Source organism: Geotrypetes seraphini, chromosome 3 (assembly GCF_902459505.1).
Source record: "Geotrypetes seraphini chromosome 3, aGeoSer1.1, whole genome shotgun sequence".
Lineage (NCBI taxonomy): Eukaryota > Metazoa > Chordata > Amphibia > Gymnophiona > Dermophiidae > Geotrypetes > Geotrypetes seraphini.
This window is the reverse complement of record NC_047086.1, coordinates 125,601,250-125,625,635: the sequence shown is the minus strand read 5'-3', so window position 1 is coordinate 125,625,635 and position 24,386 is coordinate 125,601,250. Positions and strand designations below refer to the sequence as shown.

The window sequence follows — 24,386 nt, the reverse complement described above, 5'->3', positions numbered from 1 at the left end:
TGCATGGGGTCACAAGGAGCAGCGTGGGTTTGAACCCACAACCTCAGGGTGCTGAGGCTGTAGCTTTAACCACTGTGCCACTCTAGAAATCAAAATGTAGTAAAAGTGAGCCAAGTATAGGACAATCAAGCCATTGTGACATCACTGATGAGGTTGGTGGAATGAGGCATTATGATGTCACAATACCAGTTTTGGTTATCAAAGGCTGAAGCTTTTCACACTATTTATTTATTCAATTCTCTATACTGTTCTCCCAGGGGAGCTCAGAATGGTTTACATGAATTTATTCAGGTACTCAAGCATTTTTCCCCATCTGTCCCTGTGGGCTCACAATCTATCTAATGTACCTGGAGCAATGGGGGGATTAAGTGACTTGCCCGGGGTCACAAGGAGCAGCATGGGTTTGAACCCACAACCTCAGGGTGCTGAGGCTATAGCTTTAACCACTGCGCCACACTCTCTCCCCTTCTCTTGTACTTCAGGTTTGAGTTCCTTTAGCCAAAAAATTTTGCAAGTGTCAATCCCTATTACAGAGGCTTTCAAAGCCATATTGAAATATCATAAGTTGTATGGATCAAAACAGGCTACCTCGGCCTCAACTGGATGAAGGCTTTGGGGAGTGGCCAAGATGGCGGCACATACCAGGCGACTCTAAGAACACGCTCTAGGGGCTGTCGGCGTTTTTCTTCCTTTTGAGCTATGCCGCATAAACGGAAAGCTATTGTAAGGTAGCCTTCTCAACGCCTTTGCAATCTTTGAGACAACCACCGATTGAGCGATTTTTGCCAGCGCTCACTTCATAGAAGGGCGTAGGAATCCCCGCAGCATGTGTGGGTGGAGAAGGTTCAACCACGCAGGGGCACGAGATCTCCCTATCGTCCCCGTCTTTTGCAGCACCTCCCTGACCGGCAGAAGCTGCTACTGAGGAAGTAGGATGCAGGGCTGCCAAAGGGGCAACGAGCAATCCTGCTAAGGAGGCAGCAACGGTAGATGATCTTCTACCGATGGAGAACACTACAGGGGAAGATTCCCCTTCTTGAGAGTTGACTTTGGATGCAATTTGGGGAACGCTCAAGAGGTTGGATGCAGTTACCCAGAAAACATCTGATGAGGTAAAGGCTCTTGGGGGGGGGGGGGGGGAAAACTTGATGAAATCTCTAAAATTTTAGAACTAATATTGAAACCAAAAACTCACTTCTAAAAGTTCAGTCTGAAATGCAGACTCTTCAAGACTGTAAGGTTATGGCTATTAAAGATAGCATGGCAATACATTAAAAAAATAGAGAACATTGAAAACTTCAACAGGAGATTGAATGTGAGAATACTTAATTTTCCCAAGACCTCAAAGATATCTGCTTATGAAATGTTTAAAAATTATCTTTTGGAAATATTAAAATATTCTTCAGAATGTATTCCCCCTTTAAATAAGATTTATTAGCTTCCTAACGCTAAACAATCTTTCGTACAATCTGACGTAATTCAGTTATTCTATGAGTAGAACCATAATTATACATTTTACACTTTAGACAAATTAGGTGTTTAAAGCACTTTACAGATACACAGAACAGATCACTTAAGCATTATGAAGCTTACAACCTAGTCCAATGGTTCGCAACCCAGTCCTTGGGATACATCCAGCCAGTCAGGCTATCAGGATATCTACAATGAATATGTATGAGATAGATTTGCATGCAGTGCCTCCTTGATACACAACTCTCTCATATGCATATTCATTGTTGATATCCTCAAAACCCAACAGTTTGGGTGAGAAACATTGATCTACATCAGGGTGTCAAATGTCGGTCCTCGAGAGTTGCAATCCAGTTGGGTTTTCAGGATTTCCCCAATGAATATGCATGAGATCTATTATCATACAATGAAAGCAGTGCATGCAATTATATCTCATGCATATTCATTGGGGAAATCCTGAAAATCTGACTGAATTGCGGCTCTCGAGGACCGACATTTGACACTCCTGATCTACATAGTCAACAGATGGATATTAAGATGCAACAAGAGTTCTGAAGTTTGAGGACATTAGGCCAGAATTCTCTCTCTTATTCTCCATTTCCCTTTCATCTAACAGATAGCTAGGTCACAGTGAAATTTATAGTATAATGTTTAATAGAATGTGTGTTAGTGGGAAAACAGAACAAATGGTTTAATTCAGGGGTCTCAAAATCCCTCATTGAGGGCCGCAATCCAGTTGGGTTTTCAGGATTTCCCCAATGAATATGCATGAGATCTATGTGCATGCACTGCTTTCAATGCATATTCATTGGAAAAATCCTGAAAACCCGACTGGTTTGCGGCCCTCAAGGAGGGACTTTGAGATCCCTGGTTTAATTCATGTGTTCTTTACCTGGAATTCTTCTTAGATGTCAGTATAACTTGTCCTTCAGAGGTGATGTCTATGATGCAGTGTTCAGGGAGAATTCCCATTCCACAAAGCTGTATGTCCTGTGAGTTGTCCGAGCCAATCAAAGTGTGATCCTGGGGAAAATTTATATTTAGTTGTGAGCAAAACACAGTAAAGGATGTCTCATTATTTTATTGTATGCAATACTTCAAATAAGAAGAGATTGTTCTCTTATGACAATAGTACTACGAGTTACACTGACGGATCACATGGCCTGCAATGAATGTAGAATCAGAAAATTTGTTAACAGCTTTTGACTATGCAGAGTGTTTTACTGTAGACAACCAGAACTGACTGAATAATAATAAAGAACAAAAACATACATATATAGAAGGTGGATATAAGTAGCAATATGGTTCCTTTTATTGTTGTCATAGTAATTACAGCAATGCAATTATTCCTTCACTGATAACTTTTAATTACAAAAAGCAAAGTAGACAGGGCTATCTAGTCAAGGTAATTTCAGGCCGATAATTTCTGTAGATCATATTGAGCCACTTGTAACAAACAGTATATAAAAATTAGATTTTTACTGTTATTGTACAGAAACATTAATACCTCTTTCTTCAGCTGAGTATGGCTCTCTCTATGCAGCTTAGTATCCTTCCAGCTTTAGCCAAAACCTTGCCACATTATTTTACCATCTGGTGATCTCAGATACTACCAAAGTTCCTTTCCTGGCTGTACGTATCAGCTTCTTACCCCCTATCACACACAGCTCTTCTGGATTTCTATTACCCAAGTGCATCACTCTATACTTCTTTACATTACATTTTAACCACCGAACATTAGATCATTCAAATTTTTTGAAGATTCCTTCTTATGTTGTCCACACTCTCTAGGGTGTCCACTATGTTGCAAATCTTTGGGTCATCTCCAAAGAGACACACTTTTTTCCTTTTAACCCTTCAGAACGGGCTCCAGTACCGAACCCTGAGGCATGCCACTACTCATACAGTATGCTACAAGACATTTAAACTAGAGTGTGGGGTGAAAAAGGGAAGCAGGCAGAATCAAAAAGTCACCCCCCAAAAAATGCATAAGTAGTGGAGAAGGAAATGTTAAACATCATCACCAACAAAGAGGAAGTGGAGAGTAGGCAAACACTATACAGAAGATTACAGTAAAATGCTGCTGGAAAGTGATGAGTACAAATTCTTGTAGTTTAGCTAATAAAGTTAAGGAACTGTAAGCCCTGATAAAAGGAAGCTGACTTGGATATTGTTACTATCACAGCAACATGATTCAATGATTCCCATGAGTGGGATATAACCATACTGGGCTATAACCTTTTTAGAAAGGGTAGAGTAGCAGCACCTATATCTGAAAAACAATATTAAAGCAGCTGAAATACAGGGGTCCTCGGGATTAGAGGAAGCATTATGGATTATCCTGAAGAGAGAAGATGGAACCTTTCTTTGCCTTAACCCCTTTCTTTGCCCTAACCCCTTTCTTTGCCTGGATGCTGGGAAGGGGCACACAAGCATGCACCAGACTTTCCACTCTCTCCTTTCTCTCAGAAATAAAGGAAGTGCACGTCAGCATTGTAAACTTCAAACATGAACTTTACTTTTCCTTAGAACATAAGCAGAGGCACCTTCCTTGAACAGGTAACAGTTACTAGAAAAACACTGTCCAAATCTACGCTAAGCGCGGATGCGCACTCTTACCTGCGTGTTCCCTGATCCCTGATCTGTATGTCTGTGGCAGATAAGAGTACGCTTGCATGCTTAGGGTTCTATTCTAACGACCGGCGGCAGGTAACATGCGCAACCCCCCGCCCCCCCCCCCGGCGCCGATCCTACCCGGCACACCCGAAACCCCCGTTGACCCTCCCACCGCTAGACAGCCGACAAACCTCCCGGCTCCAGCAGCGTGTTTACTGTGCCTCGGACGCTGCTGGAGCTGGGAGGTTTGTCAGCCATCTAGCGGTGGGAGGGTCGACTGGGAAGGTCAACGGGGATTTCGGGTGTGCCCAGTAGGGTCAGAACGGAGGGGGGGGGGGGTTAAATGGAAACATGCTGCTCAGGGGATGTGATGAGGCAGGCAGGCTGGCATTGGGGGGTGGGGTGGGGGTGTTTAAATGGAAACATGCTGCTCAGGGGGATGGGAGGCAGGCAGGCAGGCTGGCATTGAGGGGTGGGGGTGGGACAAAGTCTGGAAGATAGTAATGGGGACAAAGGAAGGAGGCAGTGGGGGCACCAAGGACATAGGAAGGAGGCAGTGGGGGCACCAAGGACATGGGAAGGAGGCAGTGGGGGCACCAAGGACATGGGAAGGAGGCAGTGGGGGCACCAAGGACATGGGAAGGAGGCACTGGGGGCACCAAGGACATGGGAAGGAGGCACTGGGGGCACCAAGCACATGGGAAGGAGGCAGTGGGGGCACCAAGGACATGGGAAGGAGGCAGTGAGGGCACCAAGGGCATGGGAAGGAGGCACTGGGGGCACTAAGAACATGGGAAGGAGGCACTGGGGGCACTAAGAACATGGGAAGGAGGCACTGGGGGCACCAAGGACGTAGGAAGGGGTACTAAGGACATGGGAAGCAGGCACTGAGGGCACTAAGGACATAGGGAGAGACAGACAGAAAAAATGACAGACAGACAGGCAGCATCCAAGGAGAGAGACAAAGAATAAAGCAAACCCCAGACAGACAGATATCTACTCTAGCACCCGTTAATGTAACAGGCTTAAACACTAGTTATATATATTCTTCCTATTCTCTCAGAGGTGATGTTATAGTTCTTTAAACACTTGCACTGGTCAGTTAGTGTGCTCTTGCCCAAAAAAAAAAACAAAAACCCAACTCTCATAATCCAATAGCACTGGTCAGTTAGTGGGTTCTATCAAAAGACAAATCTTCCACCCAAATCCAGTCCCTAAATCTCCTCTGGAATGAGGTCACAAAACAGACCACCCTCCAGGAAATCCTAAGAACTGGCTAGGCTTCTCAATGGGTTTTCTCAGGCTTCTGGAAATTGCTGGAACCCTTGTCCTGAGTTCTTGGCAGTTTCTAGAGGTGCCTGACTGTCTGAATATAATCTGTGGTTCACATGGAGAACCAGGTAAATGAGCTTCTTTCAAACTCTATAGGTCACCAGGAAGTTCTAAACTGCAAAGGGCTGCCCTTCATACACCAGTACACAATACTAATCATTTTAAACTCCTAAGTTTGCAACTCTGGAAAGATGAGGGAATGTCTCAGCCAAACCAATAAGGGAATAATGTGGAGTCATGAAACTTACATGTTATTCCACACACCTGGCACACTGTGTCTGAAGTTTCTGTAACCCTTCCAAAAAACACTCTGATGTATGGTCACTGAAATACTGCTCTGCTGCTGCAATCACCTCTGAATCACTCAAAAAATGTCACCCTTTCAAACTCTTTTTAAGGTTTGGAAACAGAAAATAGATGAAGCAAGATCTGGCGAGTAGGATAGATGATCTATGCACCGAAACCCTAACTGCATCAAAACATTCATCGTTTTGCCAGCCTTGTGAGCAGGTGCATTGTCTTGCAAAAAGAAAATTCCTTTCCACAGCTTCCTTCTCCTTTTTATTTTCAATGCCCCCTTTAATCAGCACTGCAAGTTACAGATAGTCATTGCAACACCTTTCTGATCCCAAAACACTGTAGCCATGACCTTTCCTACTGACTTTTGGGTCTTGAATTTCCTTGGCCTTGGAGAACCTGAGTGCCGCCATTGCATGGACTATTGTTTTGTGTCAGGATCATAGAGGTATAACCATGTTTCATCAACAGTACCTAGTCATTCCAAAAAGCTGGCACCAGGTCGCTAAAAATGCTGCAAAATCAACTTGGAAGTGTCCACTTAACATATTTTCTCATCAGCATTCAAACATTTGGGCACCCACTTGGCTGACCGCTTCTACATACCCAGCTGCTCATTGGTTATACACCTAACATGTTCCCTGGATATAGTGTCTCAGCAATTGTTTTAGCTGATATTCGCCGATCTGCCAAAATCAAGTCATGGACATGGTCAATAATTTCAGTTGACACCGTTTGAGGCCTCCCAGATCTTGCTGCATCTTTGGTCTAGAAATCTCCACACCACCGAAAGTTTGCACACCACTTCTTCACTGTGGAGTATGATGGGCACTTGTCATTCAATGTTTACATCAAACATTCATGAATTTCCTTTAGAGTTTTCTTCTGTAGGAATAGGAACTTCATGATGGCTCAGAATTCCACACTTGAAAATTCCACACTTTTCTTTTTTTTTTGTTCAAATCTGTTTATTGGAATTATAGGTCAGTGAGCAACAATACAGAAAAAGAAAACAATACTTATACATACATGTACACATACATGTATGTATAAGTATTGTTTTCTTTTTCTGTATTGTTGCTCACACTTTTCACTGACATGGCTCAATCAATGATCTGAAACAATGTCAAAACATAGCATTACGATTCAGCAAACTGGCACTTTGCGAAATAAAATAACATTCTTTTCAGCTACAGTGGCAAAATAACGCTTAGAATTTAGAAGTTGATTGGGCATAGAACTTTTCAGAACCCCCTCGTAAATGTACTCCTTAAGCTCCTCACTAGTGCATACTATTTGCCCAGGCTACATTATTATTATTTTTTTTTAATAGCCCATCCTCCCTAGGAGACCAGAATGGGTTACAAGGATACATACACAAAGTTTTCAGGAACAGATATCTCCCCAGCACACAAATTATTATTCTCTTAAAAACCAGTACCAGATGATAGAAAATTTAGGCTTAAACTCTCAAATGTAAATGGCATGGGTGGCCAGTCCACGGCACAGCATGAAAGATCAGCAGATGACACCTAAAACTTAAATGGCAAACTGATTTTAATATACACACTTCCCATCTCCCTGAATTAGAAGAGATCTCTATCACATTCCACGGAGTTTATCACATTGCTACCAAAACTCTCACATTTTATCAGTACCACAGATGCAACATACTTTTACTCCTCTAGTGTTCTCTCTGGGTTAGAGAAACATACCTCCTATATTAATTTAGACCTTTTAACTTAGATGGTCAGTGTGTTGCTGACCATCACTTGTATCCAATATCCTGTGCTCCTGTGTTAGGAGCACTCAATCAATTTTAGCATTTAATTCTCTGTGTCAGAAGACACATTGCTCTCATTTTACACCAAACAGTTGTTACAATTCATGGGAAATATAAATCTGTGAAAAAGAATTGTAGTAGCTGCAAGTTGCAGACCACTGCCTTTCTGCAGTGGTGCACTCACCCCAGAAAGAATACAGTCCAGCTGAATAAATTTCAAGCAGAAAAAACAAAACAAAACACATAGATCTGAGCATATTAGAACACAAAATCTATTCTTCACTGAATACCAACTTGCAAAAATCATCTGATACACCCTCCTTCTATTATGGGATCTCTGAGTTAGGGACCCACAAATCAAATGATATTTATTTACGCAACCAACCAACCTATAGTGTACCCCATAATAACATAACACAATATTCTTCTTTGTTCTTACTTTTTAGTACAGTACACAAGCAAACAGTATAGATTTTATGAACACAGCAGGTTATAAAGTCACAGAATCCTTGAGGAGGCCTATAACCCTTCATTGGAGTTCCTTTTCTATCCCAGCTCCTGTAAACCGTGCCGAGCTCTACGATTGTGGAGAGGATGCGGTATACAGTTTAGTTTTAGAGTCTGGCATTCTGGGCAATTTTGATGACAAATCCCTGGGCTACCCTAGGCACACTAATCTGGAACTCCTGGGTGGGGTTCCAATAATGTACCTGGGATTGCAGGTGATGTGGCACCGGTAGAGCCTTACATGGTAGATAGGACCAAGTTTGATCTGCAGATGATGATGCAGTCCCTCACTGCGCAGAGACGCTGGATCCTTTCTCTCAGGTGACGTCCAGATAGCACTGTCCAAATCCAGCATGATCCACTGCTGGGACCCTGGATTCCCACAGCAAGCATGCACCAGACTTTCTACTCTATCCTTTCTCTCAACATCATAAACTCCAAACATGAACTTTACTTCTCCTTACAACATAAGCAGAGGCACTTTCCTTGAACAGAAAAGCAGTCCAACTATATACAAGTTTCCCTTCATATTTGCAGAGGTTAGGGGCATAGCTCCCTCGTGAATATTAAAAATTGTGAATAACTTTAGGGCCCCCACCCTGCCCCATGCAGATCCACTATCAAAAATGGCTGCCTCAAATTCCCGCGTCGGTCTCACAAGACTGCGGGAAACTCATGAGACCAATGTGGGAACTTGAGGCAGCCATTTTTGACAGCGGATCTGCATGGAGCAGGAGCATAGGAAGATCGCTCCTGCCCTGTTTCACTGCTAGACCACCAGGACTTTAAAGGTTAGCTATGGTGGAGTCTGGGAGGTGGGATGGTAGAGACTCACAAATAGCCGAATTCGCAAATCCTAAACCTGTGAATATGGAGGGGGAAGTGTATACTCATATTCTCCCAAAGGTTATGTTACAGCTCTTTAACACTTATACCGATCAGTTAGTGTGCTCTTGCATTAAAAAAAAAAAAAAACCAACCACCCCCCAACTTTCAATCCAATGGCACTGGCCAGTTGGTGGATTCTGACCAAAAGACATCTCCTGCCCAAATCTAGTCTCTAAATCTCCTCTGAAGCAAGGTCACAAATAGAGATTCCCTCCAGGAAGTCCCAAGAAATAGCTCAGCTTCTCAATGGGTTTTCTCAGGCTTTTGAAAATTGCCAGAACCCTTATCTTAAGTTTCTGGCAGTTTGAAGAGGTGCCTGCCTGTCTGAATGTAATCTGTGGCTCCCATGGATGTCAGAATCTACATTTCCATCCCCAATCTTTCACACAAAATTCAGAAAACAAAATTTACCTTTAAATAGTATACCAGAAGCTCATTAAGTGCAGGATCTGCATTCAGATTCACTAGGAAACACTTATTATCCCCAACTTTGATTCCAGAAGTTTGGAGTGATATCCCAAGGCTTTCCAGTTGTTTTTGTCGCTCCTATGGAGGAAGGAAAGTGAGTGGAAAGAGGAGAAAGATGCAATCGAATGATTTTATAGGATCCAACACATTCACAAACCTGTGGTATTAACTTCTCATTAGTAAACTTGAAGCAAACTTGAATTTTCCTGCCCTGTTTACATGTGTATTTTAAATGCTGCTGTATTCTTGAACAGTACATGTTTCATCACTGGATCAAACGCCTCTCAGAATATGAGCTGTATGGTGGAGGAATCCCTGCCCTGGTCTTGGAATCTCAAGTCTTGCTACACTGTTCAGACTCAGTGTCACAAGATTCAGTGAAGAAGTAACTCCTATCCCACTGGCAATGACAGGATAAGCTGAGCAGGCCTAAAGAGGATGGGAGCAGTTGGCTTGGCTGCACAGTGACTGGAGAGTCACTAGCCCAAGGGAAGAGATTTAAATGGCTATAAGGAGAAGGGGGGAATAGTAGAAGCTTGTGGTGTGACTGAATAGTTTGTTCAGCTAGTGAAGGGAGAAGCTCATGGATGTCCAATTTCTGTTCTATGTAGTGTTGCTATCTTGGTGGGGGAGGGGGGTAGATTTAGCTAGCTATATTGAGAGGGGTATTGGTGGGGCTGACAGGCTGGTGATGCTAACGGAGGGGTGTAGGTGTCTGCACTGGGAAGGAAGTGACTGGGGGGGTACTGATTGGCTTTCCTGGGTGGTGAGGACTAGTAGGTAGTTGGTTATATTGGGGGGGGGGGCTGACTAGTAAAGATGAAAGCCGGGAAATTCCCAATTAGATTTATGGGTGGGGAGGGTTAAATATATGAGCCGGTGCTTATGCAATCCACTTAGAGGGAGCAAAACAGCAAAAAGATTGTGGAACAGAAGATCAGATGTACCAGTTTGTAGTTTAATAAGCATCCAAATAACTTAAAAACAATAATCTTAAAAACAATCCACAAAGGATGCTAACCTAGTTACATTCACTTTACTCCTCTCCTCAAATCACTTCACTGGCTCCCTAATCACCTTCGCATACAGGTCAAACTCCTTTAACTAACCTACAAGTGTGTTCATTCTACGGTCCTTCAGTATCTCCTCTCTCCTTATACATATCCTCAAGAACTCCATTCCACAGACAAATTGCTTTTTATCTGTACTACTTCTCCTCCACTTCTAGACTTTGTTCCTTTTAGCTCACTGCCCCATATGCTTGGAATAAACTACCTGAGTGTCTGCCATGCCCCTTCCCTTATTCAAAAATAGGCTGAAAATCCACTTTTTGAGACAGCCTTCAACTCATAATCTTACTCTCCTCTGATCATCACCCTAACCAGCAATTTAACCATCCCCTCTAACTGTAACCCCAACCCTGGCATCCTGTTAGTCGATCTTGATTGTTAAGATTGTAAGCTCACTTGAGCAGAGACTGTCTCTCTTATGACTCTGTGTAAGTCTGGTAGCACTCTAGAAATAAGTAGTAGTAGTAGTAGTAGTAATAGTTGTTGCACCATGGAGTGATACAAAGGCACAGAATGGGAAAACAGCCTTAGTAAATCAGGCCCTAAAGAAGCTGCATAGATCTTGGAAGAAACCTCTTTTCCCTCTCCCACTACTCTTCCAACTTTAGTGGAGAAAACTGAGGGGGGGGGGGCTATAAGGTCTAAGCTCCTAATGTTTAAACATTGGGGTTGGCTCCTAAATTCAAAGAGAATTTGTTGAGGCTTGCAATAAGATCCAAGTATTCCTTCACACTCTTTCTGTTCATCAGGTGGAAGTCAGGCCATGCAACAGAGGTTGCTTACTATGAAGCATCCTATTCTGAAGTCACTATTAACAGTTCACCAGCAGATGGCACTGTCAAGCAATGGATTAATATTTGAAACAAACTATGCAACCCCATTCATTTTCATTTTCAAGACTGAGGAGAGATGCTCTTACTGAAGTTGTCCAAACTTTTAAATGTAAACTCTTTAATCCCTGTATTAGATCTCAGATATTTTGCTTAATTTATTAATGTTAAGAAAAACGCCTGCTGTGCTTTTGAGAGGCAGCAATTGTCGCTCTCCTGCTTTAGAGGCAACTATTCATATCATTTTAGAGATCTCAGTGGAGCAGAGATGCCAAGTGTATCACATCATTAGGAGTGTATCACACTCATTTAAAAGCTATCTCACTCTCACACTCTTTGAACCCTATTTCTCACTCAGAGCTTCAGTACCAGTACACTGATCTTGATCACTGCTTTCATGAGAGACAAGCCTTTAGAGAAATAAACCAAGTGATCCAACCAGTAGAAAGAAATCTAAGCACAACATGCTGCCTACTAATTCCCCTTACTCTGTCCCTTTTCTGCAAGTATATGTGCTCCGAAACCGATCAAAAAATTTACCCAAATTGCCTCCCCACTTTGTCCAAATTATATTAGAGGCTCCAAAGGAAAGCCATTATTTAATTCCACCTTGATTCATTTGCAAAGCAATACCATACTTAAATTATTCTAGATGTATACCCTGGATGTAACATCTGAAAAATCTCTCTTTGGCTGCCTCTCGTTCCTTAGTATGGTTAATCTCACTCTTTGGGTTAGTTCACCCTTAGCATTTTTGTGACATGGAGAGAAAGGAAGTACCAGAAGGAAAAGGAGATTGTGGCTAGATAATTAAGAGAAGACAGAGGAAAGCAGAGACTAGAGACTGGGACCAACACCATTAGAAAAATAAAATGGTCAGATGACAAAGGTAGAGAAAAATGAATTTTATTTTTTATGAACTGATTAGAATAGGTTAGCTTTTTAGAATGTGCATCTACCAGAACAGGTTTTAGACATGGCTGGGGCCTATGTGCAAACCTCATTCATTAGCCTTCTATCTCCAGTCATGCTTAGTATCTCAGAGTCTTCTTCTAGCTACTTATACAATCACAAATTATGTGATTATTGATTTTAATTTTAGCCCTTTGAGTATACACATCCAGGGGTGGGTGGGGATATACCATTAATTTAACTTAGGAAAGGTTATTGAAGGAATATATGTATTTGTGGTTTTCTTGATTAGTCATTTGGGTGGATGGGAGGGGTAAAAATGATTGCTAATGTATTTCTGCATGATGAATATGCATTTCTTGAATTATTATATGTACATCTACTTATTTATTGCACTGTTGATAGTTGGAAAATCAATAAAGAATATATAAACACAACAAAACAAGTTATGTGAAATGAAGACTTTTTAATTACATTTTGTTAAGTTATCTAATTGCGCTTGCTTATTTGGGATTTTTTGTTTTGGTTTTTTAAAACCATTACACGTACAAACCTGTGCAATTTCTTCTGTTTTCCTTAACTTTTCTTCCCAGGTCACCGTCATTTCCTGGATCAACTTTTCAGATTCTTCCAAACGGTCCTTTAATTCTGGTGCTTTCATAGACTGCAAACGGAAGACACAATCGTTTACATGCTGTTACACACATTTCCTTCTACTGTGGATCAGAGCCAACAACTTTAAATATCTCTCAAGAGATTTAAAAAAAAAAGTTCAAAACTTCCTCTGAATCTAATGAGCTGGTTTCCTACACATACTGCAATCACCAGCAATGTCTGCTGCAGTGTTATTAGCAGTATGGAAGTTAATGTGTGTGTGTGTGTGTGTGTATATATATATATATATATATATATATATATATATATATATATATATATATACATATATACATATACATACACACACACATACACATATATATACATATACACACACACACACATATATATATATATATATATATATACGCTCAGAATCCTGATCCCAGGTTTTTCAGTGCCATTTGTTGTTTTCTTATTTATTGTTTAATTAGTTTTTTGATTAAACGCTTTATCGATTCTGCAAAGCGTTGTACAAAGCATTAAATAAAATAATATTTCAACAAACAAAATTACAATTAAAACATTCTTTCCAAAAATAAAAGAACTGTAAGACAAACTGCAACACATACTAGGTTAATTTAGGACGAACGAACAGAAGACACACGAAGGAAAAAGGGAAGAAATACAATAGCTATAGTAAATGAGAGAAACATATAATTAAGAAAACAAACATAAGAAAACACACACACACACACATATATATATATATATATATATATATATATATATATATATATATATATATAAGAAAACAACAAATGGCACTGAAAAACCTGGGATCATTATAACTAATGACAAACTCAAAATTCAAATTTAAGATCAACAAATTCCAAATGGTTAAACTGAACAAATTAAAACTTACTGAAGTGTAGAAGTCAATTTTCTGACAGCAGTAGACTTCATAACTTAAAACAGTTTTAAATTACACATATTTTTTAAAATAGTAAACGTTTAAATACCACATCTGAAAATTCACATATAAAACTTAAAGGAGATTTCTTCTTCAGTTTGTTAGACCTGCTTTTCATGCATTAAGAGCCAAACACATATGTTACATATGGGTGGCACTGAATTTTGCTGCTCTCTGAATACCTTTCACTCCATTCTCAGTCTAGTCCAAATCCTGTTCAAAACAAAACAACCTTTTGGTTGTATAATGATTTATATGGCCAAAAGTTAAATAGCAGCTGAAATTGTAAGATTAAAGGACTTGGGAGATTGACACTTGCTGCTGAATTTGCAAGTCCTTCTGAATATCAGTTTACTAGTTTCTTACCCTCCCTAACCTACGAGTCCCAGTACTTGTTCAGTCAAGGAATACCTATGTCTTAAGGAAAGGTAAAGGAATTGGGACTTGCATATCACCTTTTTGTAGTTTTACAACCACACTCAAAGTGGTTTAGCATTTTCCCTATCTGTTCCAGTAGGTTCACAATCTATCTAATGTACCTGGGGCAGTGGAGGATTAGGTGACTGCCCAGGATCACAAGGTGCAGTGTGAGGTTTGAACCCACAATGGCCTAGATTCACTAAACCTCCAAACCGTGTGCGATCCGTTTCCATTTGCATGCTGGCCGACCAATTCAGTAAAGGCCTGCATGCAAATGGGGGCGATCGTTAACACGCCCCCTACCCACAGCCAGAGTGATCCCTGCTCATGCACTCACCCTGACAGTAGTGACAGGAGAAGCAGTCTCCTGTCACTGCTGTCAGGGCTCAGCCCAGCCCAGATCTCTCTTGCCTGCTCCCGGACTCTCCTGCTCTCTGCCGCCGTTCCCTGTTGTGCAAGCCCATGGTTTTAAAGCGGGCCTGCACTGCGGGGAATGGCGGCAGATAGCAGGAGAGTCCGGTGAGCAGGGAAGAGAGATCGGGCACTGGCCCGACACACCAGCCCTGCTCAACACCGGCCCTCACTCCCCCCCTCCCCGGAAAAAAATGCAGGAGGGATGCCAATTTCCTCCTGCCATCAACGTTTTTTAAAATGCTGCAAGGCCCTAGCTCCCCCCACCCCCCCGCCCCCGACACGGTCCTCGCCCTCCCCCCCGCTGACCGGCATGGCCCACCGCTGGCAGTAAAATGTTGTGAGCAGGAGGGGTGCTCAGTCCCTCCTGCTCCTAGGCCTCCCACCCCCCGGCCCATCCCTGGTCGGTCCAGGCGATCAGGCCAGGCCCACCCACCCACGCCGGTACCTTTAAAATAGTTGGAAGCAGGAGAGGTGCCTGGACCCTCCTCCTGCTCTTACGCCGCTCCAAAATCTTCAGGAGCAGGATGAAAGTCCTCCTGCTCCTACTCTTCTGCCGGCCGCCGCCCAATAGCGCCCGATCATCTGTGCCTAGCTGGATTTGTCCTTCCTAAATTCTTATTTCTGGCCGTGTATGAAACAATGTTGTTTAGTCACAAGGATCAAGTATCAATAACCAATAACCCAGGTGATAACGTCTTTTTTCACCCTTCTTTCCCTGTGCACAAAAGAGAGCTTTTCCACAGATTTATTTATTTGCCCTCAGAGATGCCACCAGAGGATCACCATATCATATCTTCTGGCTTTACGCACCAAATCGTCATAGGTACAAAAATATTTAGTGTGTGTCTCTATTTCATATGTTTTTGTTTTTTATTTTTTATTTTTAACCTTAAAACTATAAATATTTTAAATAACTTTATCAAGAAGTTTTTTAACGTTAGAAATACTTAGCTGGCTGGTGGTAAATGATGGTAAGGGATTAATGAGCCAACATGTTTCACCCTTGGAGGGGGTTTCCTCAGGGCTACTATCCCTTTTCCTGCTAGTTGCTCACGACATGACCACCCAGTAAAAGTTTTTCTGAAAAACTTTTACTGGGTGGTCATGTCGTGAGCAACTAGCAGGAAAAGGGATAGTAGCCCTGAGGAAACCCCCTCCAAGGGTGAAACATGTTGGCTCATTAATCCCTTACCATCATTTACCACCAGCCAGCTAAGTATTTCTAACGTTAAAAAACTTCTTGATAAAGTTATTTAAAATATTTATAGTTTTAAGGTTAAAAATAAAAAATAAAAAACAAAAACATATGAAATAGAGACACACACTAAATATTTTTGTACCTATGACGATTTGGTGCGTAAAGCCAGAAGATATGATATGGTGATCCTCTGGTGGCATCTCTGAGGGCAAATAAATAAATCTGTGGAAAAGCTCTCTTTTGTGCACAGGGAAAGAAGGGTGAAAAAAGACGTTATCACCTGGGTTATTGGTAGCTGGATTTGTCAGCACAAAAAGATGTTCAGATAGCCTGAACTCATTGGTAAGCTTGAGATATTGAAGAAGCACCCTCTTAACATTTAACTTCTTCAAAATCCTGTCCTTTCTCTTGTCCCTAAAACCTGGAAATCAGCTCTGGTCTTCCCAAAATTAAAAAACCAAAACCTAGACGCAACATTACCAGCAAACTTCCGTCCCACTGCTAACCTCCCTCTCATTTCAAAACTAACGGAGAAAATATTATATAACCAGCTTGCTGAATTTATCGGCAAAACCAACGCACTACACCCGCATTAAACTGGCTTCCGCTCTAATTATCCTTACTAGATCTCATTACCACTATACATTACTTTCTTGACCACCGAAAATCTGTCCTTCTTATCTCTCTCGACTTGTCTGCAGCATTCGATACTGTCGATCACTCTCTTCTTATTGACCGTCTTAGGAACTGTGGCATCACAGGCTCAGCCCTTTCATGGTTTGCCTCTTACTTTAATGAACGTAACTTCAAAGTTCACTCAAAAGAGCAAACCTTACCACCTTTAGTTCAAACTTACGGTGTCCCACAAGGCTCTATTCTTTCTCCCTTACTATTTAATATCTTTATTGCTCCTCTCCTTACTTTAGCTCAGTCTATCGGTTTCACGATTTTCGCATATGACATTTCGCAGACGACACTCAACTACTTCACCCTGTTAATTCTTCAAACATATCCAAAATACAAGAAATTTACACCAAACTGGACAAAATCAGTGATTGGCTTCATGCAAACAAACTCTTCCTCAATATCAATAAATCCAGTGGTTTACTTTTTCCAACCAAGAACGAAGAAATAATAAAAGAAAAAATCCTCATTAAATCTTACCCTGTAAAAATGGAAACAAAAATAAAACTACTTGTCATAATCATAGATAAAGATTTAACTTTTCATGATCAGATTAGTTCTGTGGTAAAAATCTGCTTTTATAAACTCCGGCTTATTCGCTCTAACTTCTATCCTCGAAACTAAAGCTATTACAACCCTTGTTCATTCATTAGTTATCTCTCATCTTGATTACTGCAACTCTCTTTATAACGGAATCCCCCAAAAAGAATTAAGACGTCTACAGCTCATCCAAAACACAGCAATAAAACTCATACATAAGTTAGGGAAATATGATCATGTTACCCTCATTCTGAAAGAAGCCAACTGGCTATCTATCATACACCGTATTACCTATAAAACACTTATGCTAGTCTTTAAAATCAAACTCTTGCGTCTCCCACCATTCCTGGACAAACTCCTCATCCCTTTCTGTCCATCTCAGACTCTTAGATCAGCAGATTAGAACCTATTATCTATTCCCTCTATTAAAGAATTTTATTTCACTAGGAAAACCAACTTCTCCGTAGTCGCCCCAACTTTATGGAATGCTTTGCCATCCCAACTTCGCCACGAAAATCTCCTTGATAAATTCAAGATTAAACTAAAAACGTTCTTATTTCTAGATGCTTTCCACAGCTCCTAAATTTCCCATCATTAAGTCCACCAACCGCTTTTAAGAAGTGATCCAATTCCTAATGTTTTATCCCTTTTTCTTCTCTTTTCAACCAAAAAAAAAATAATAATTTTTTTCTCTCCACTCCTAACAATGTAACTTTACCCCCCCTTTTCTCCTTCAACACCCACCTTCATGTTTGTATTTGTAAAACGTCCTTAATGTGCACTTCCCCCTTTTATAAGTATTATTTTAATTCTTTATTTTAACATAGCATTGTAAACCGGCTAGATACATAGAAACATAGAAAGATGACGGCAGATAAGGGCTATAGCCCATCAAGTCTGCCCACACTATTGTCCCACCCTTTTAAGTCTACTGACCCCCTTGATTATAATTATACTGCCATTTTATTGACCCGCTCTTTCAGGTCTATACCCTAGTGACCCTATTCCTTTGCTTGACCCTCGTAGGGATCCCACATAGGTATCCCATTTATTCTTGAAGTCTGGGATGCTGCTGGCTTTGATCACCTGCACTGGAAGCTTGTTCCAATGCTCAATCACTCTTTCCGTGAAGAAGTACTTCCTGGTGTCTCCACGAAACTTCCCTCCCCTGAGTTTGAGTGGATGTCCTCTTGTTGTCGAGGGTCCTTTGAGAAGAAAGATATTTTCCACATCGACACGTCCCTAGATGTACTTAAATGTCTCAATCATGTCTCCCCTTTCCCTACGTTCTTCGAGAGTGTAGAGCTGCAATTTGTTCAGTCTTTCTTCGTACGAAAGACCCTTTAGCCCCGAGACCATCCTGGTGGCCTTCCGCTGAACCGACTCAATTCTGAGCACATCTTTACGGTAGTGTGGCCTCCAGAATTGCACACAGTATTCCAGATGAGGTTGATACAGGCCTGGGCTTCCAGTGTCTAGGGCAGGGACCTTTGTAGAAAATCTGACTGAAGAGACCAACGTGATGCCAATGCATTTTGGAGAGGACGCATGTGAGCTTTTACCCAGGTAACTACATTTATTATGGTCGCCATGGAATCTAGCACTTGGAGATAGTGCCACACTGACAGAACTGGTTTGGCAAAGGGACGGAAAGCTCATTATCTGAGGGCAAAGCTTCTGTCTGCATGCCTCTGGAAGATAGATATGGTCGTCCGCCATGCTGAACAAGACACCCAGATATTCTAGGGACTAGGTCATAGTCAACTGGTTCTTTTGGAAATTTACTATCCAACCCAGGCTCTCCAGAACTCAGATCATGTGAGACACCTCTCACTGACCTTTGGCAAATGATGGAGCCCTGATCAACCAGTCATCCAAGTATGAACTAGTAAGCCTATCTGTCACAGGTGGGCTGCCACTACCACATCACCTTGGTGGAATTGCAAGGGGCAGCTGCTAGGCCAAAGGGAAGGACCGAGAACTGGTAATGGTTTTCCAGAACATGATACCTCAGGAACTTTCAGTGGTCCGGGAATATGCAAATAGGCCTCTATCCAATCCAAAGAGACCAGGAATTCCTCCGAAGCCACCACTACTATGACAGAACAAACTGTCTCTAAGTGAAAGAACAGAACCTTGAGCAAATGTATGTTCAATCCAAAATGGGTCTTCAATTATCTGAGTCTTTCTTTGGCATGATGAATTATATGGAGTATCTGCCTAAGCCAGAGTCTTCAGGTGGCATAGGATCTATGGTCTGAATCTCCAACAACCTTCTCACTGTGGCCTCTACTCTGTCTGCTTTATCTGGTCGTCCCACTGAGGAGTCCACAAACCAGTCCATTAAGGACCAGGCGATTTCTGGCTTGTAAAGGTACGTTAGATAGATAGTGAGCCCATCGGGACAGATAGGGAAAAATGCTTGAATACCTGATTGTAAAACCACTTAGATAACCTTGATAGGTGGTATATAAACACCTAATAAACTTGAACTTGAACTTAACTGTTCTGAATGATTTCCAGACCCAGTGTGTCAGTCTAGCATTGCTAGCAATCAGCATTTTCGGTTGCCCTAACCAATTTCAGCAAAGGCTTATGGGAGATCATATCATTCATGTCTGACCTTAGGGAATGTCATTGCAGACAGCTGTAATTAAATCAATGCTTTAAAGGTAACAAACGAACTTGCAGCTAAGAGGTGCGAAGAGGTGTTAAGAAGATGTGTTAATGTCTGGTGCTTAAGATGGATGTACAATGGGTCCAGGTGCATAGATAACTAAGATTAATCAGAAACTATTGTCAGAGGCATACTGGAAAGTACATTTGACTCCAGTCTATTCTTCTCCAGTCTAGCACACCTCACTCACCTTCCTGGTCAGTGAAACTAACCATTGTTTCAGACAGTTTACAAAGGATGGGGGATACTTAACTTCAATAGATTCTATTGAAGTTCAATAGATTCTATATTTAGAATAAGATTCCAAGCTATAAAAGGCTCCTCTCTGCAACACCCCCTCTCTTGCTCTCTATCTCTGTAACCTGAAGCTTGGAACATCACCCCCACCTCCCTGTCTCTCTCTATTTCTCTCTCTACCTCTCTGTCCTCACAGCACCTATTCTCTCTTATTCACAAGAGCGGTCTCTGTAATTGTAAAACTTATTCCTTAATGGTAATGCTTAATCTTTATGAACCTTGCTTTTCTATAATATTAAGTCTATTTCTATATTATATTCTTTATGCAATCACTTCTGGCTGTGCTTGTTATTTAATTCTACTTCCTGGTAAATCTTCTGTGAGGGTATTGAACTCGGGACTGCGGATTGTAAGGTCGCTTCAACCTAACCCCTCTAACCTTACACAGTGGTCTGAAGATATCTGAGCCCAGGCCTGCAGAAACTCTGAGAGCCATTCCTCTATCTTGAGAGGAACCGCTCTGGACATGGCGTCATTGTGTCTTTTTGGAAGATGATGCAGAACAGGGACCGGAAGCCTAGTTGTGTCTGGATCTGGCAGACCACTGTCTGTATCCCTAGAAGGATAGAAACATAGAAACATAGAAAAAGCGGCAGAAAAGGGCTATTGCCCACCAAGTCTGCCCATTCCAAGTATCCCCCCCCTGAGTTTACTCCCTTAAAGATCCCACGTGAGTATCCCATTTTTTCTTAAAATCTGTTACGCTACTGGCCTTTATCACCTGGGGTGGGAGTCTGTTCCAATGGTCCACCACTCTCTCGGTGAAGAAGTACTTCCTGGGATCGCCATGAAACTTCCCTCCCCTGATTTTCAGCGGATGCCCTCTGGTGGTTGAGTGTCCCGTGAGCCAGAAGATATCATCTTCTGACTCGATGCGTCCCGTGATGTACTTATACGTTTCAATCATATCTCCCCGTTCTCTTCTTTCCTCAAGTGAGTACAGCCGCAACTTCTTTAGTCTTTCTTCATACGTGAGATCCTTGAGCCCCATGACCATCCTGGTGGCCGTTCGCTGAACCGACTCGATCCTCAGCACGTCCTTTCGGTAGTGTGGGCTCCAAAACTGCACACAGTACTCTAAATGAGGCCTTACCATGGCTCTGTACAACGGCATCATAACCTCAGGTCTCCTGCTGACGAAACCTCTACGGATACACCCCATCATTTGTCTTGCCCTGGAGGAAGCCTTCTCCACTTGATTGGCAACCTTCATATCCTCGCTAATGATCACTCCTAGATCGCGTTCCGCCGTAGTTCTAACCAAGGTCTCACCATTTAGTACATAAGTTCTACAGGGGTTTCTCCTGCCCAAGTGCATTATCTTGCATTTTTTAGCATTGAAGCTTAGCTGCCAAGTTTTTGACCATTTTTCCAGCAGTAGTAGGTCGTGTGTCATATTATCAGGTAATAAGCATCTGCCTACTATGTTACAAAGTTTGGCATCGTCGGCGAACAGTGATACCCTTCCTCTAAGTCCTTTCGTCATATCTCTTATGAATAAATTGAATAGGATCGGACCCAGGACCGATCCCTGCGGCACTCCACTGATCACGTCCGATGCTTTGGATGGGGTACCGTTTACCACCACCCTCTGAAGTCTGGTGTTGGTGTGGATCACGCAGTTTTTCTTCATCTAGGATTGTGTCAAGATTCTGTTTAATCAGTGTTTCCATGAGTTTACACACTATAGACGTGAGACTCACTGGTCTGTAGTTTGCTGTCTCTGTCCTGCAGCCCTTTTTGTGGAGTGGGATTACGTTGGCGGTTTTCCAGTCCAAGGGATCTCTGGGAAGTAGCTCCTAAGTATCGCCAAGACCACCTGGAGCCACAAAAATTAGAGCGCCCCAAGCTAGAGTGCCCTGAGTTCTGGGTCAGCTGTCAGGCAAATATTTTGGACGACAATCTGCTGCGCTGGTCATGAGATTGTCCAGTCCTTTCCTCAACATTTGCCCTTTGAAGGGAAGTCTGCTGAGAGTAGCTTTGGAGGTGGAGCCACCAGCCTATTGCCTGATCCAGAGCATCCTGCGGGCTGAATTTGAATAAGCCAAAGCTTTGCTCGTGACTCTGATGATATCGTACAGAGCATCTGCTATGTAATCCACTCCTGCTAATAGGATCTGGGGTAAAGGCTTGTCACTCTTGTGCTCAAAACTCCATAACCTGGTTGATAGGCATGGGTCACAAAGGATGCCAGTGAAGCCACTTTGATTCCTAAAGTCAAAACCTCAAATAGCCTCATGAGAACCATATCTACTCTGTGATCCTGCATATCCTTTAATACCATGCCTCCTTCACTCGGAATCCAACTCATGTTGAGCAAACAGCTGGAGACATTCCGGTGCCATCAGATACAGCCAAACTATAGTCCTGGCAACTTTAAGGGACCTTTCAGGAGCATCCCAATGCTCTGTGACCAACATATTAATGTTAGGATGCCAGGGAAACGTAGAAGACTGGGCACTTACTCCACTCATGATAAAGGAGGAAGTAGAGGGAACCTGCTGGGAGTCCAAGTTTAACTCCCAAAGTGAATCAGTAATCAGTTCCAACAGAGCCGAGGGCTTGAATAATTGGATTGAGAGCCACCACTGGGTCTAACGCACCTGACTGCGACCTTTCATCCCCTGACAGGGAGAGCGCATCATGAGTCAGAAATGACATAGTAAGAGACCCATCATTATCCAAATCATCCTCGGAAAGGTCTCCTAGAGCCTGGTCAGCTGCAGCCAGTGAGGTAGACGCACCCTGACCCTCATGCACCGTCTATCTTCCCCTTGGAAAGTCAGCTGTCCTGAAAGTCTCTCCACATCAAATTAACAAATTCCAGAAAAAAAGCCATACTAGGTAGCACTGAATCTCTTGCATCTCTTGGGCTCATTGGCCTCCATGTCCCAACACTCCGGGGCCCAGAAAGGAAAATTGCCCTAACAAGCTTCTTGCCCGTTCTTTGGTCCTAGAGAGCAAAGGGGAGGCTAAACCGGCTATTCTCATTTCACATGCTGCATTCAACATGATGCAAGAATGCTCTTCAAGCACCCATCAGGCGTAAACCTGGCATGAAATAGGGTCAAGAGAGTCCGAGGACTCCATCCCTGTCAGTTTTGAGGCAAAACAAGGTGATTTGAAGCTTTTTTTTTTTTTTTTTTTTTAGTTTCAAGTTTAATTCGTATTTGATATAATCGCTTTTCATAGATTTCAAAGCGATGAACAATAAAAATTAAAATAGAGGAGACAATTTTTGGGGAATCATAGACTACATTCGATAAGAGGGAAATGCAGGGAAAAACTACAATTTGGTATAGAAAAGAGAACAAAGAAGGGATAAAACAATAGGAAATCCAAGATGGCCATCACTGTAGCGTTTTGGCACCAAAAAAGGCCTCAAAAATGGTAAAAGAAAAATTAAAAACTAGTGAAATTAGGATTTTAAAGGAACATGCAGCAACCTTCAAAACCACTATTTGCAGAACCCCCTCCCATAACCCAATTTTCCTCATAGGCTGTAACAGCCTTGCTCACTGTGCCCTGTGCTGGCAATATGCTGCGGCCTATCTCAGCTGGATCTGGGAGAAGAAATCACTGCTGGTGACAGACTGAGCCTCTAACCTTCACAGACCGTGGAGATGCAAAAAATGGGGGGGAGGCAAAACGCAGCTGACACCCTGCGAGACCCTGCTAAGCCCCCTACAGATGCCTAACAGTGTGCGCTCAAACTGCTACAAGCAGTAGGTGAGCAATGCTACCAGGGGGGCGGCAATGAGCTCCAAATATGCTTCTGCAGGCTGGCTAACAGGTACCACAAGGGATTGGCCTGTCAGCTGCAGACCTCAGTTTTCTTCTCCATGCAGGCAGAGCTTGCCCTCGACTAGGGGAGCTCTCAGCACCAAAAGATGAAGAAAATACATGAAAAAAATTACCAAAAATAAAGAAATAAGCAGAGCAGATCAGAAACTCTCCTTCAAGTTCACATGCAAAAGAAAAAAACTGTAGGGGGCAGCAGAGCCCTCTGAAGTAGGAGGGATTCAGAAAAAACCCAGAGTGGATTCCTTATGTAAGGTTTGTGAAAGCACTAGGATATAACCCACTCGTCCAGAATGACACACCTATTGCACTAGGATGATTACTTATAAAATGTGGGAAAACTAACTAGAGGCAGCACTGGAGATTTCAAATCCAACTGGATGGTCAGAAATCCTTTATTTGCAGTTTGTATCAAAGTTTAAAACAAGCAAAGTTCCAAAAGTATGCTGAGTCTTTGGAATATGGAAAGTATGAATGTCCAGAGATCCACACTAAAAGCAGCGCTAATAGTTGGACTATTTAAAATATCAGTTGTTTCCTACCCATTTACCAATTTAACAACAATCTTGGCTTTCTTCTTTTGTCAGGGGCCATTCAAAAGTGCTATGCTAA

The 24,386-nt window shown here is 42.2% G+C and overlaps 1 protein-coding gene across 3 annotated transcripts in view; it reads right to left on the bottom strand.

Annotated features, from left to right (window-relative positions):
* The window catches only part of KIF13B (kinesin family member 13B), a 485,412-nt gene that overhangs the window by 266,915 nt on the left and 194,111 nt on the right, over positions 1–24,386 (bottom strand). For all 3 annotated transcript variants that reach the window (XM_033935468.1, XM_033935467.1, XM_033935469.1), the window contains exons 12-14: positions 12,727–12,837; positions 9,305–9,439; positions 2,363–2,493 (exon numbers count right to left, since the gene is read on the bottom strand). In XM_033935468.1, the coding sequence (XP_033791359.1) occupies positions 2,363–2,493; positions 9,305–9,439; positions 12,727–12,837 (377 nt within the window). The remainder of the gene's footprint in view (positions 1–2,362; positions 2,494–9,304; positions 9,440–12,726; positions 12,838–24,386) is intronic.